Source organism: Pavona decussata, unplaced genomic scaffold (genome assembly GCF_977016875.1).
Source record: "Pavona decussata unplaced genomic scaffold, jaPavDecu1.1 SCAFFOLD_9, whole genome shotgun sequence".
NCBI classification, from domain to species: domain Eukaryota; kingdom Metazoa; phylum Cnidaria; class Anthozoa; order Scleractinia; family Agariciidae; genus Pavona; species Pavona decussata.
This window is the reverse complement of record NW_028145432.1, coordinates 4,594,392-4,610,369: the sequence shown is the minus strand read 5'-3', so window position 1 is coordinate 4,610,369 and position 15,978 is coordinate 4,594,392. Positions and strand designations below refer to the sequence as shown.

The following is a 15,978-nucleotide window of genomic DNA, read 5'->3' as shown; positions in this document are numbered from 1 at the left end:
TGCATTAAATACATGTAGTAAAAAATATTTTTCTTATTCAAGCTTTCATTTGGGCTATGAGCATTAAGTTGACTTCAAAACTCATGCAGTACAGTGACTTTACATTGATAAACCCCCTCCTTATTAGTATGTGGTGCTTTATCAGCTGATAAAACAATCCTAATTAGTATGCGGTGTTTTTCTCGTATGCTAATTTCCAACGTTCACAATTTAGGCATAACTGTTATGAACTCTATCGACACATGCTTTTCCAGGAATGTTTTTGAAGCTGTTCAAAAAACTCGCAGCTGTTTTAAACCAGGTAAAACAATCCTGCTTGTTTTTTAAACATTACTTCAAAAACTCATTAATAATTTATAAGCCTATTGACCTATGAAATGGTCGATAAAACATCACGTGCAGTGGTTTTAAAACCCGATAAAACCTCCTCCTTATTAGTATGCAGTGTTAAATGTTTTTCTCGTATGCTAATTTTAGTTCACAAAAGCATAATTGTTATGAACTCTCTTGACACACGCTTTTCCAGGAATGTTTTTGAAGCCATTCAAAAAACTGGTAGCACGTGTTTTATTGGGTCTAAAACGTTTTTTAAACACTCTGCTCGTTTTTTGAACATTACATAATCCTATCTCAATCACTTGGCATTATGAGTGTTGTACCTTTGAGAGAATCTGATTTGTTAACTCAACAGTAAATTCCACTGCAGACTTGGTAGCAATGGAAGCCAGTGTCCATGCCGCACATCTCTCATGGACCCATATGTGACCAGACATGTCACACAGATCAACCAGCTCAGGCTCCTCTCTGAAGCCAACATTGGAAATGTCTTCTTGAGGAGCAGGTGTGAGCCTGTTGTTACTGGAACTGTTCACCACATTAGATTTTCCATCAGGGCTCCTTGGCCTGAAGTTTCAATAAATAAATTAGGCACTTCTTATATGCATCGTTCATTATCTCTGACCCTAATTGTTTGTCAAAGCCGATTAACAGTTAACCAAGCTTTTCATCTCACTCATTTTAAGGTTATCAGGACAGTCTAATTCAAAACTGAACTGCAGACATTGTATGGAAAACTCTCTTAACTAAATTGTTAAACAACTTTTACAGTAACCAAAGTTCACACAAATCCTAGGTTAAGCTTTGAACAATGGGGCCCTGGTTAATACTATGGTTAGCTTTACATTTTGAACACCTGGATCACACTAAAGCACATTGGAGTTGTCATATCTTATTACATCTACTGTTAGTGATCTGTGTGTTAATACAAGCAGGACATGAAAATTTTAATTGATAGTAATAATAATGACAACTTTATTTTTAAATAAAATATTAAAATACTGATTAAAATAAAATAAAAATCAATTAAAATATTAAAATAATTAAAATTAATATTAAAATTTTAAACTACTGATGAGACCAATCAGCTGATTTGCTGGTGCAGTGTATGAACCAGCTGCTGCAGTGATTATGTTGTCACTACAAACACCTCTGAATCTACAAGTTCTTTATAACATCTTTCAAACAATTTTGAACCAGAATATCATGCATACAAAACCTACAAGACAGTGGTACTCTTGAAAACAAATCGAATGCCACATGCCTGTTATGGTAAACTGCAAACTCTTCGCAAATGACGTATTACAAAAAATTACTACTGTTCAGTTTTAGTCAGGAAAGGCTCAAAATTATGAACATAGCTACAAACAAGTTAACAAAGCCTGTAAATCTGAGTACCTGATGGCTGGGCCTTCCCCTTGACTGGCCCTGTATTTCAAGGAATAAGGACTGTGGTCTTGGTATTCGTCATCATGGGGGCTTCCCCTGCCATAGGAAGAAAGTGAACTACTAACAGCAGGGTAATGTGTATTTCGGTGACCTGACGGAAACTGTTGAAATTGCTGTGGACTTGTTGAGTGTCTCGGGAAGCCAGATATTCTTCCAAAACATATCAGATCACCTTGCCCCAACTGACTGTTGTTCACACAATTGCACAAAGCACAGCGTACTCTGAAACAAACAAACAAAAACAAGAAAAAAAAGAATTCACACAGAGCCAAGACAATATCTCAGATACACCCAGCAATTTATGAACAATCTTGATCACTATAAATTACAAAATTAAAGGCACTCATTCTCCAAGTTCTTCTAAAAAGATTTATTTTAAACATGATCTTCTCTTATTTAATGCACATTGTGTTTATTAGTTAGCCAGGAGGTAGACAATTGAACTATAGCTGAGCACATAACTGGGTTGTCAGCACACCGTTTTGTGGTTACAAGTAAACCAAACTAAACAAATGTTGTCAGTGGCTAATGCACCAAATTGTTTCAAATTAATATGTGGTCCAAAACCAACAAAGACAAATAAACTGAGGAAGTATGCTTTGTTACATTTTATTCTTGTTTTGCCATCTTTTGTTTTAGAGGATATTTCTCTTATCAATTCATAATATTATGGATTTTGTAAAGTGGAGCAACTGAATAAGTACAGTGTTTAAGGAGATAATGCAGATGGTGTTTAATATCATTGGCTTCATGACCGATCTATGTACGATTTAGCAGATTCAGTGATTTTCTTGTTCACAGAGATGGCAACCACTTCAACTGGAACTATAAACTACCTTTATTTGAATCAATCACTGTATATATGTGTTACAAGATTTTTGATTATTTATTATAACTGTAATTTTTAGGGCATTCTTTAAAATATTGTTATTTTAAAGTTACCGCATGCAGCTGTACTAACATTTACGGAGATAGTTAGTAAAACCGAGATTAGATAAAGCTTATCACGATGATTGCAGGAAGGGATATACACACATCTAAGTCTTGATATCTATGCTTTGGAAATGTATTGTATTCTGTACAAGTAAAAGTGTCTGTTTAGCCAAACAAATGCTACAGTACTCTTCACTGCTAAGAGCATCTGCCTGCAGCACTTCACTTCTGTTAGGAACCGCTAGTCTTAATATATTCTGTGAAACTTAAAATTTGTTGTGAGATGTGATTTTTGTACAGAAAATGAACTTGATTTTTGTTGGGAACCTGAACTTATTGCATGGCAACAACTGATGGAAACATTACTGTTACTTCATCTGTTTCCTGTTTCTCTTGCTGTACAAACTACACCTGTAATTCAGGTGAAGTTACTAATTTATTCCCAAAAAAACAAGATCAGAATCTCACCTTTACCACCGAACTTCAGCCAGTTTAAATTCATGATCATATCTAAGTTGTTGTTTAAATTATTTTGTTTTAGATAATTTTCAAACCAGGAGGTGACTGATTTTTTATTTTGTCTCAGATTCATAACCATGATCTGGACCAAAAGAAAATTTAAAAAAATCTGATTTGTTTATATCCAAAATTAAGTTTAAAGTCAACTTACCTTCTTGAATTGCTGTGGGAATTGCTTAACCTCTCATCCGTTTTAGGACCAGTTTTCTCACTCAATGTTTCACTTGGAGAAAGCTAAACCACAAAGTGTTTAATAACATGCTAATTAGACAACAGCGAATTGTGCATAACATTAAATTAACTAATTTATTATAAAAACAAGCAATTAAGTGTCAAATGAATGTAAGCATCGCAGTGCTGAACATGGGAATAAACAAAGTGAAATTGTGTACACTGTAAGCACTTCATACAAAGATACCAACAGGCACAAGCTCTGACAACTTTCATAGCTATCTAAGAATACAGCATGGCTTAGGAAAGAAAGGACGCACAGTGGTATAGTGATTAGCATGACAGACTTTTGTTTAATCGGACGGTTGGAAGATCTGAAGGCCAGTGGTTCAAGGCTAGATTGGACTCTTAATTGCTGTATTGTTTCCTTAGACAAGAAACTTTGCTCCACATTGTCTCTCTTCACCCAGGTGTATAAATGGTTACCGGCAACATACTGCTAGGGATAACCCTGTGATGGACTAGGTAGCATCCCATCCAGACTGCTAAATGTAGTTGCTTCATGCTACAGAAGCTAAGTTAAGCTCTGGCCATGTGGGTCACTTAGGCTCATAGTGCGACTTAATTTTTTTTTTTTTGTAGAAAAAGGAATGTTTCAACCTAAGGTCAAATTGAATCAAAGTTCTATTGGCTTATCATCAGAATAAAATCTCAATAAACTAAGTCCTGTATGAATTCACCTTCACTCTCTTGGGTGAGTCTGTTTCAATGTCAATATCTTCATCGCTGTCGCTAGAATAACTCACTGATGATGCAGCAGCTGACATTGCCCTGTCAGTACAAAAAGAAACTCTTTAACCCAAGGTAAAAAGTCTGGAAGGAGGGTGGGGGGTACGCCCATACATAACCTGTGTGGAAATGTGCCGCCCATGGTTATCAATATAAGGTATCAGTTTTTGGCTTCAAGATGTCATAGACAGGTCTGTAGAGATGGTACATAGGAAATATTTTCCGTACAATTGTATCTTGACAATTTTCCCTGATATTTTTTTAATCCAGCATCCAAATTCATGAAGGCTCCTTTCCATATATTAAAATTCAACTTTACAATAAGGCTTAGAGGACACAAACAAAGGAAACTAAATAATCATGTTTATTCATTCCTGTTGTTTGTGTCCTCTAGACCTCACATTCAAGCCGAATTTTAATATTTTGAAAGGACCCCATTAATATAGTGCTGTTTTAAACAGCATGTTTGTTTTGTTTTGTTTTGTTTTATTCCAACTGAATCATTATTGGCTAGTTACTTAATATTCGTATATTTTTCTACTACTACTTTTCTCTTTTTCTTTTTAAGTCAACCTACGATTAGCATTTGCTATATACAGGTACATTGCAGTGCATATACCTTTGTAATTGTTTAAACAGGGAATAATAAAATCTATCCTCTAAACAGTTCACAAAGGGAAAGTACAGTCGGACCTCTATTAAGCGGCCACCCTGGGGACTTTGAAAACTGGCCGCTTAATAGAGGTTGGCCGTTAAATAGAGGTATCGAATACAGCACTTTACTGACAAATGAATAATTCGGGACTTTGGAAAGTGGCCGCTTAATGTAGAGTGGCTGCTTAATAGGTGGCCGCTTAATAGAGGTGCGACTGTATACATTTTTGTCATAAATAGGGTCAGGGTTTCAGAGCCTGGGCAGCACACCCCTATCCAAACTCAGATCCAAAAAGAAGTCCAGGTTATCAGCAACTGGGAGAAAAATACCACCATCGTAGTTGCACGCTGTGGTGAGGTTTTAATAGGAGTACTGTACATGTATTTATAAGTGAATGTATCAATGATCAAGAGGAAAAGTATTATTGAGCAAGAGCATTTACCCATCCTAAGAATCTACTGAAAGTATACCTGTCTCCCTCAAAATCAGGCTTCCGTTTTAACCTGGAGTTGAAATAACTTGCATCTTGAGGTTCTTGTCTCTTCCTGTTTCCTTGAGAAGAACTGCTGTGTGTACAGTAGCAACTGTTTTTCTCACCAACGTCATTTTCATTTGACAGCGAGCCGCCATTGGAGTCCTGATGAAACAACATGAGAACAGATGGTGTATAAGAGAACGATGTATTATTCAGTGAGACACACTGGCATACTCTGAAAAAATCAGAGTGCTCCTATCAAGAGTCGAACCTAAGACCTTCCAATATTTACTAGTTTGGATGCTCTACTACTGAGCCACAGGAGACTCGTGGGAGCTAGGGCCATTAAACTAGGTTCATGTATAATGTATAGTTGACTATTTAACTGGAGGGGTAACCGGCCAACTAGTAGCCTACAGGAAGGGGAAACTAACAATCAAATACTACTGAAAAGATTAGAAAAACAGGATCCCAATCTAAACGAGCACATCTGTTTGGATTAAGTGAGGAGTAATTTTGTCTCAGAGATGACAGGCCAAGAATTTAATCATCATATTTTTAGACCCAAATTTGTTATATTCTTAGGAATAAATTAAGGAACTTTGTAAATCTAAACTGTCAATGGAAGAGCCTTAAGTTGTTAGCATGTCGACTCAAACTAAATGCCAACTGACCTCTGTAGGGATTGAATGAACTTGAATAAGGAAAAAACACTAATGCTGGAATAGACAAGTGTAAAGAATTTTAATTTACAGATGTGATAAATTTCACTTCAAGGCCCGCTAAAGAATTCTACTTTGACAATTTTACCAAATGTAATATAAACACCCTTGAAAAATAAGGAGGTTAAAGTCTAAAGCATGTGACCACTGAATACAGCAAATCACTGAAATCACTGTAAACCTGAAACTGAGGTAAAATGTAGCTAACAAACAAAAATCCAACCTTATTCAGTGATGAAAATGGAACAAATATACTATTTTGTCTGTTCCTTTCATTTCCTGTCAGCTATAAATTAATTAAAACTAAAACTGATTTTCATATTAAATAACTTACCTCATCACTTTTACGGCTGTTTTCAGCTTCTGCTTGAGTTTTAAGTACAGGAAAAAATATTAATTAGCAAAATATGTCACACAAAATCAAAAGCAAAACACATTTAAGTTTAAAAACACAAAATGTCAAATAAAAAAATTCAAGGAATTTTCTGTGGTGAAAAGTCCACTTTTTATTCATTCTTGATATGTCATATGGAGAAACACCTGGCGTATGGTCTAATAATAATAAAACATATGCCAGTCTTGCCAGATTTTGGTGTAATTTCACAGGTCTTAAGCTTGTAGTCTCACTGTTTGAATGGTATTGTCTTGGAAGTCCTTTTTTCTTGTCAAACACACTTCGATTCCCAATTACTTTGAACCCAGAACTGTCTAAGGCCATTTGAAAAATTAACTTAGTAAGATATGATTCTCCTTCTTGCTACACTGAAAGTCTCAGGAAAGAACTAGTTTATTACAGCAATACTTTAAAGCTAAAAAAATTATCAGGCTCTCAGCTGGCTCACAGTCACAAAACTCCAGGTCTTAGTCGTGTGTTTAAAAAGGCCATGAAGTCAATTGCTCGCAGAGGAAAGCACTAGCCTTACTCTCTTGCAAAGTCTCAAGGTTACCATTCACTTTTGCCACCTAAAAAAGCCTCAAGGTTTCCATTCATGCCACCTAACATCTGTCTTGCAAAGCCTCAAGGTTACCATTCACTTTTGCCACCTAATATCTGTCTTGCAAAGCCTCAAGGTTACCATTCACTTTTGCCACCTAACATCATCTTTTGAACATAGTGTCATTAACCTCCCTTATAGACTACAAACGTGTACCTTAAAGCAATGTACAACATGAGATTTATTACCAAATCAGAAGCACTCTTCCATGTCGTGACCTCATTGGTTTAAAATTATTAATATTATGGCTATATATATACAGGAATAAGTTAAAATTTTCATTTATCAAGGCAAATTTGACATACCATGCGACTTGTGTGCATTCCCATACAAGGAAGCCCTAAACCAATCTATTAAACAGAAAGAAAACATCATGAATTCAAATTTGAAAAACAAATGACTTATTAGCTAATGGTTTAAAAAATAGTGCAAATGGATTGCTTGGGAGACAAACTTTTTGTGTTACAATACTTGTGTAGAGTCAGTCCAGCTATAGAGTTACATAAACTGAGCCATCCTTTCTAGTTCAACACTTGTCTTGCAACTCCAATACAACCAAGGTGTTAATAGGCAAAATTTGATGGGAAGTGAGTTGAAAAACAGTTCTAACAATTCAAATTTCACACACTCAACTCCAAAGTTACTACCAAGATACTCTCTTACTTATCTTACTTAAAAACTATTTAAACAATCACCTGAAGAGTTATATCTGTTTACATTTTAATTCCTGGCATGAATTGTGTGCAAAGTAAGGATGCTCATAAACGGTTAAGATGAACTTGCTCAAAATTGAAAATTGCATACATAATTTTTTTTTATTTCCATAAGTGCGTAAGTGAACTGGAATGAAGTTCTTGTAAATTTAAAAAAAGCCCGAGTGTTCTTTTTAACAGTGTGACAAGACGAAAACTTTGAAACAGAATTAACAAGCCAGGTGATTTGCTTAATATCCAATTCTACATGTACTATCATTGTTGCGACAAAACTTAAAATTCAACTTTCGGTTTAACTGAAGAACACTTTCCCCACAAATCTGTACTAACAGTCTACTGACAGATAACTGTAAAAGTAATATAAAGGAATGAAATCACAAATAAGGAAAAATGAAAAGTATTTTGGAATTCCTTTGATAACTCCAACCTTTTTCAGGACTGCTCTCACAAGACAGCTGGCCACCACCCGAGACAAATTTAATATAAGTTTAACATACCTGGTGGTTGAACTCTTTCATAATGGTATGGGTTAACACAGACTTTTTCATGCTTTGTATCATAACCATTCTGACAAAACTCTTTATGTCGCATTTCCATCTTGTGCACATCCGGCCACCTCCAAAGCCGTGCATAAATAACATGAGGAAAGTCCTTCTTATCCCCGACTTGTAATCTCCCATCCATTGTCCTTTGAACAGTGACACATTTTGAGGGTTGCCGTCCCTTTGAGGTGATAGCCACAATTAACGAGTCCAGCTCATAAAATTTTTTCTTGAGTTTCTTCACCAAGGATTCAATAGCCCTTCGACTAAAGCTCTCGGCATCAGCACCCTGATGTCGGAGGACAGCATGCCAAAGTAAATTCCTCACTATGATTGGGCAGGGATCTGCCGAGCAAGGAATGTTGCTGGCTCCTGGCAAAGAGTTGCTAGGCCCTGCCTCTAGATATTTAGGCTGTTCATATGTTGTCGTTGGTTGGGGAGGACTTTCTTTCAACACAGATAAGGCACATTTGTCACAATTTGGTGATGATGTTTTGACTGAGAGAGTTGCAGCTGTATAGAGAGAAAAAATATATTCTTCAATGGCAGTCATAAACCACATGACCTGGGATGACACCCAGGTTGAGGTTGAGGCCCCATTACATGTTAAACCTGTTAAGTGTAATTTCTCGTTACAATATAACTACACTGTATTCTCATGAGAATAAAGGAATTGATCACCTTTAAATGATTAAATGTATATGAAATTTGACCCCCCCCCTCCCCATACCATTGAGCAGGTCTTAAGGTTAACTCATGATTTCTTTGCCATCCTAGCCACTTCCCTGATAGGTTATAATAAGGCTCTTTTTATTTCACCTAAACACTTAATACAGTGTCTATGAATCTCCAAGTGAACAGGAAAAGTGTTACTAACCAAAAATGAGAAATGCAAACAGCACTAGAAACTCTAGTTACATTTTAAAATTCTTCCATGGGTTTGTTTGCATCTTTTTCAACAGAATGTGACAGTCTTTTCATAACAAATCTAAGGAGATTTTGTCCAACTGTAACAGGAAAATGTTTTTTGAATAACATTTCTCAGACGGTTAAGGACAAACCTACTAAATGAATGTTTAGAAAACCACTCTTTAAATATTACCTTTGCTCAATATTGATGATACATTCCTTGCTCATTATCAATGATACTTTACACCAATTATTTTCATTTCTCTTTGTTTTTTTTTTTGTTTTCCTTCCGCTATATCTTTCTTGTTTTTTCTATTCTACTTTGTTACTTTTCTTGTCAATTTACTTCCTTTAAAGGGGGACAATATTAGTTTTACTAGAGGTGCCCCTCTACTCTCCTCTCCCCTATTTGAATTGTATTTTTGAGCTGCATGCTAGCCTATGTTTTTAATACCTCCAACTTTTGTATTTTGCGCTTATGTAACAGTAAGTGTGGAGAGTATAAATAAAAAAATAATAATAAAATCAAATGAAATGTATGTGACAGTCTGCCAGAACGAAAAATGAATCTATGAAAAAAATAAAAAACATGTCTGGATACTGCAAATTTTTTTCAAAAATTTTAAGCATTTCTATCAGATGTTGACAAATTTCCACAAGAACAAACAAATGTAACTTCAGACATTTTTTGCCTTAACCAACTATAATTATTAATACTAATAAGTTAAGAGCTGCCACAGAGGACCAACATTTCTAATCAGACTAACAATAATTAATCACTCAATTGACTTTGAAAATGCAAGACAATAGTGTGATTGATAAAGGTGACCACCGAGTGCGAAAAAATAGGCATGATGCCAGGACTAATGAAGCAATTCCATGCCGTTACCTAGGCAATACTTGATTCTTTTAAAATAGCTACTCGTAATGTTTATCCTGCTATGTTTTTGCACTTACTCAGACATGTTTACATATTCATACATTTGCGACAGCTTTTTATCAGTCATTGAAGGCTGCAGTCTGGTAGCCGAAAGCTTGTTTCTTTAAGAATTTTTAAACATTAAGACAACATCATTTAGCTTTTAATATGCATAATCCTGGTTACTCATCCATTTTTACAACTATATACTGTCACAAAACCACAAAAAACATAACACAGAGACAAAGCAAAATATAATCAGAACTTGAACTACTTGGAAGGGAAGCACCGCACCTTTAGACCTAACCCTTCATCCTGAAACATATCAACTACCTTTGATTTATGAGACTAGTGTATTCTTTGACATCACACAGACAGACAGACATACATAGTTTACATACTTTATCTTTCCCACGAAGATTTTCAAAGATAATACAGGATATGATTAAAAAATCACTACATAAAAAATTTATCATTACAATCACTAAATTACACAATTAATAACATCTACATGAATAATTAAAAATAAATAAGTTTCGTATTCAAGAATTCACCCAGACTTTTCCATTTTAAGGTTTTCTTAAAAATTATTCCTGTTCTGCTTAGTTTCAGAAGAGACTAATGAGTTCAGAGGGCGACAGTTTGATAACAAAATGTTTTTAGCCTGCAGAAATTATAAAGGAGACATTGAGAGTTCCTAGTGTTTTTCCAACTGATGTACAAGTCATGATACATTTACAGACAATACATTGATTCCAAATAAAACAGAACTTATAATCAGATTACCAGAAGGCATCAATATCCACTCTGCCCATAAACAAAAGCAAAGAGCTGATGCGTCTGATATTCATGCGGTCACAGACTTCAACTAAACACAGCAGAAGCGGGCAATTAAATTGAAACTCCATCAATAACGTCAAATGCCCTGATCTATAAACCTTTGTATTCTGAACTGGTTATATTATGCGCTGAAACACAACAGATGAAGCTATCACGATTACCACCTAACCTATCACAAGAACATTTTATAATCCAAGAAAAGACAATACTGTTGGAAAACATGATAAGATTCCCCTAAAGTAAAAGCAAAAAAAAACATGGTTGAGATCACTTTACCTTCCTTTCCACTGATAACAGCTTTAATCGTAACTATAACAAAATTCTTGAATCTGATTGGCTATCAGCAGCCATGATTTGAGCATCAATAGGACAGTGTATGCACCTCACGCCTACCTAATTGGACAGTAGACATTTACGCATGCTGTAATAGGATAGCTGCACTTGACCAGGGTCCTTTTACCAATGCATTTGTAAATAAAGCAGTTGTTTTTACATTCTCTGAAACATCTCAATAAAAAATGCTGTTTATTTGTCACAGCCGTTCGTTCTCAAAATTTGAAATGGTCACGATTAAAGGGGAAGTATCATGGGGTTTAATTGACCTCTTTTGTTAAAAATGGTGAAATAAGACCTTCACTTTACTACAAAATAATTCTAGAACAGTGAGAGGAGAAAAGTCAACTAAATTCTTGACAGGAACGACTCGTGATTTGTTCTAACACATTTTGGAGACAAAATACGAGAACTTGAAAAACATCAGCCTAACATTTTTCAAGTTTCAATCCATTGCGACCTACTCTGTCCCTGGCCAGAGGCACTAATCGACAGTTTTCTTGCACTGGGGTTATAATTAATTTTATAACAAACCTAGACAACTATTTTTTTTTTTTGTTTCTGTTGTCAGACAAACATTTTTGGGTTTTGAAATTACATCAAATTTTCATGATACTTCCCCTTTAATTGGTAACAGGACTTTATGTCTGCTTAGTCAGTCTGTAATCAGACTCCCGCTATGCTGTCGTCCTATTTTGTTAATCAATTATATGATTACAGACCGAATTGGACTTTGTCTTTGTTACTATTATTAATTGAATTAGAGACACTGATTACTTGAAGCCATTCCAAATTATATCCTGATGTACAGAACTAAATGGTCTTCAGAGAATTACTCAACACATTTTTTCGGACTGCTGCCAGATGCTGCTGGCACGATCAAATAATGAAAAAATTTGAAAAAAAGTCTGACAGATACAGAGGATGACTTCACATATAGTAGTAACATCACATTCACTGACGCCAAAGTGCAGCAAAATATTTGACAGCATATGTGCCCCTTTCACTTTTTTTCCGTAAGACCCTTGTAAAAGTGACAAAAATATTACCTAAAATATAAAACTTAATCCAGTTATTACAACATACGGTGTAAATTGCAATATATTTCCTTGCAATGTTTGTTGTGATACAAATTTCAGCAAAAAGCAAAACATGTCAAGGAAGTGAAATAGTTACTAAGCATTGCAGAGATATCGGCCTAACAAAATGGATAACAACGTTTAGTATTTAACCATGTCAAAGGATTAAGCTTATGTAAAAAACCATGAGTATATAATGTAGCCTGGACGATATCACTTAAACAACTCTTTAATAGTACGCACACACATGAAAAAAATTGTCATATAAAACAGACTTCTTGGAAAAAAATCATCTTATAAAATAGAACAATAAAGAAGTTTGTATAACATTTCTGACAAGACAAAACTATGATTTATCTCAGGAAACTACCTGCAAAACAGAAATAGCGTTGTGCACCCTCAAGCGATCAAAATGACATTACAGGTCACTTGTCTGTCTGTAAATTATCATAACAGTATATCATTTCCTTTGATACACATTGTCGATTGAAAAGCATTGCTCAGGTCAGATGGAGTGAAAACAAATAAAATAGATCCAAATAAAGAAATTATCACCAAAAATCAAGGACTGATCTCTGTCCCCAGCCAAAATTTCCCTGTTAGTGAGGACAATCTTCACAGAAACAAAAATTAAATTAAATCAACAAATGATCCTCCATGGAAATGAAATATGTGCAAACCATTTCCATGTTCCTTTTAAAAATGAACAAGAAAGTCAGTGAAGTACACAACAGTCACCACATTTACCAATAGCAATTGGAGAAAGGAGTGCAAAAACACATATTTCTTAATTTGTTTAAGTTAATTGTGCTGGTTCATTATCCAAACAATGGCAAAGCTTAGACAAAAACACTGTCGTGTCCACCACTATTAAAGTTGAATTTTCTTCCTTTATTTTATTTTTGGCTACTCTGGATTTCAGCTAGTTTTTTCTCTCTCACATAAGATATTTAAACTTTGTTATTCCCTCTGAAAATTCCCTTTAAGGGATATGGTAATAATTTAATAACGCTAATTTGCCTTAACCACAAGCAAACGCTTTAAAGCACATACAAATAACATTTTTGGCTCAGATGAATGTTCAGCAAGACCATTGACAATATTAAAATGTGTTCCTTTATAGTGAAAGTCACTTTAAATTACAAGTCATCTCAAGGGACTTATAAGCTGATGTGTATCTATCGCAAAAAAATGTAAAAAACGCGAAAATTAAAACAAAAATTGAAAACTTGTATGTTTAGTATGTCTTGTCTTGTGGCTCCAATCCCCTGGGGTTTAAAATGCAAAAGACCTAAACAAAAGAAGCCGCCGTGTAATCTTTGTTAGCAGTTGAGAACTTCAACCATAAAAAATACGATTTAAAAAGCAACATTCGATCAATAAAATAAAGCAAACCACCAGAAGAGAATAGAAACGTTTTGCACTGCGTGGCTGAACACGAAATTTTAATTACGTGACAAGACAAGAGGAAGCAATTGAAATGCATCTACGTGGCTTTTGTGGTTTTGTTTGTCAGGAGATGAGAAATATTAATAGGGGTCTGTTAAGAAAAACTGTACAGGTGACTTATTCTAAAGCTACTGTCGTTTAAAAAACGATTTTTATCAAAGTTCGGGTAGTTATTTCGGCGATCGAAAGAACAGAATTCGAGATTAAATGCAATACCCTCGAATTGATATACAATTACGAACAATACACGTTGTCAGAAATGACATTCAAAATTTCAAAGACATTCCACACAAGAAAACCTGTTCCGTGAAGAACACGGATAGCGTGCGCTTGGCTCGGAAAAATGGCGTGAATGCAATCTATAACTAAACTGATCGTGTAGTGGCGGTAAAATTCACGCTATCGTCTAGACAGTGAAGCCGACTGAAATAAAAATATATTCAAATAAGGCCCTTTTGAATACTAATTAGGTTTTGTGTTTACCTTTTACCCGACCCACATTCACTGTTCTAACAGCGATTTTTAGCCCAAAACTTGGTTCCAAGTAGCGCGCGCGCGTGCTCTGGCCTCGGACGAAAATAAATTCAGGTCCCAAAATAAATTAGAGCGAAAGCAGACGACATTTCAGACGTTTTCAGACAAGAAACGCTCCAGCCAGACAATGAGCACTAACCAACAATAATACTTAAACAAAACCCAGACAAAATAATTCGCTCGCCCCACACGAAACGATCGCCAGTCATTTGACGTGATTCGGACCTCAACACGTCTGAAACACAGTCTGGAGAGCGCAATAAGAAGAATCGCGCAAAAAATTCGGCCAAAAAACGAAGCGACGTTCAAGCAGAAATTAAAAATGCAAAACAGTGACTCGCTCGTTATCCAAACAATGGCGAAGCAATAGATGAAAACACTGCCTTGCCCACTCCCAAGGAGGAAATTAGCATTTCGCTCTTTGACATCTTTATCGATAATGAATTCGTGAGGCAAATACTGTACTTGTAATCGAACGAGCACGACCTGTCTTAACGCAAAATATCGCACGAACAGATCGCTTGTCACAAGGCTTTTCCAAAGGTTACGACGATAATACAACGACAAAACGCTCGAATGATTTAGATCGGAAATAATGTCCCTGAGCGAATTACAAAAATATTACCCCCGATTGAGAAGTTATAAATCCTGTAGTAACTTCCCCCGTGACATAGACATGTAAAAAATAAAAAAAATTAAAAACAAAAACGGGCTTCAAAGGCCAATTCACCCGAGTTAGTTGGATTAATCCGGCCACAATATGAAGTATTGTCACATACCATAGCGCTGGTGTAAATTTTGTCATCACGTACCTTGTGAGAGCACGTACAAGAAATGCGTGCGTTCATTTGGTTCCTTTGGCTAGCTACATGACATCACACAATTGACCCAACACACTAACTCCAACAAGAAAAAATAAATTCTTACCTGCCGGACTGCGAATTCTTTCATAATGGTACGGATTGACACAAACACTCTCGTACTTAAGATCATAGCCGTATCGGCAAAAGTCCAAATGTTTCATCTCCATTTTTTGAATGTCTGGCCATCGCCACAAGCGAGCGTAAATCACATGTGGAAAGCCCTTGCGCTCGCAAACTTGAAGTCTGCCATCTAAAGTTCTCTGAATCGTGACACATTTTGATGACTTGGATCCTTTACTTGTGACCGCGGTGATCAAAGAGTCTAGCTCTTCAGACTTCTTTCTCAGTTTTTTCACCAGCGATTCGATGGCTCTCTTTGCGAATTTCTCAGTTTCGCCTCCTTGGCGATGGCAAGTTGTATGACACATGAGATTCAACACGATGCTTAGGTTCGCATCGGCGGAGCTCGGTCCTCGTTTGGGGGAAGCCGATTGCACTAAGCTTTTTTCCATTCCCGACCCCTTCTATGGTCCTCATTTCATCATAGATAGTTTAAAATTTCAAGAAGAATCAATCCGCCAAACACCCATAAACGTTCCTTCCCAAACAAACTCCATATGCGCAGTACAGGGTTCAGATTGAATCAGTACGGTCATGTCATAGCAAGCCTCTCGTCCAATCACATCCCTCAAAAGGTGATAGCAATTATTTCTTACACGCGTTCTTGTCAATCACTTTGATTGACGGGTAATG

At 35.9% G+C, this 15,978-nt stretch overlaps 1 protein-coding gene and 1 long non-coding RNA gene across 3 annotated transcripts in view; one reads left to right on the top strand and one right to left on the bottom strand.

Moving 5' to 3' along the window:
- Positions 1–1,698, top strand: part of LOC146488683 (uncharacterized) — a 3,061-nt gene extending 1,363 nt beyond the window's left edge. Inside the window, exon 3 of the long non-coding RNA XR_014866562.1 lies at positions 692–1,698. This is a non-coding gene — a long non-coding RNA (uncharacterized LOC146488683). The remainder of the gene's footprint in view (positions 1–691) is intronic.
- Positions 1–15,978, bottom strand: part of LOC146488682 (uncharacterized) — a 24,035-nt gene extending 8,057 nt beyond the window's left edge. Inside the window, exons 1-9 of one of the 2 annotated variants that reach the window (XM_085119368.1) lie at positions 15,290–15,978; positions 8,255–8,812; positions 7,350–7,394; positions 6,384–6,415; positions 5,323–5,489; positions 4,149–4,239; positions 3,389–3,471; positions 1,735–2,007; positions 660–903 (exon numbers count right to left, since the gene is read on the bottom strand). In XM_085119368.1, coding sequence (XP_084975494.1) covers positions 660–903; positions 1,735–2,007; positions 3,389–3,471; positions 4,149–4,239; positions 5,323–5,489; positions 6,384–6,415; positions 7,350–7,394; positions 8,255–8,812; positions 15,290–15,737 — 1,941 coding nt within the window. In that variant the 5' untranslated portion in view covers positions 15,738–15,978. The remainder of the gene's footprint in view (positions 1–659; positions 904–1,734; positions 2,008–3,388; positions 3,472–4,148; positions 4,240–5,322; positions 5,490–6,383; positions 6,416–7,349; positions 7,395–8,254; positions 8,813–15,289) is intronic. The other variant, XM_085119375.1, reaches the window with a different exon arrangement.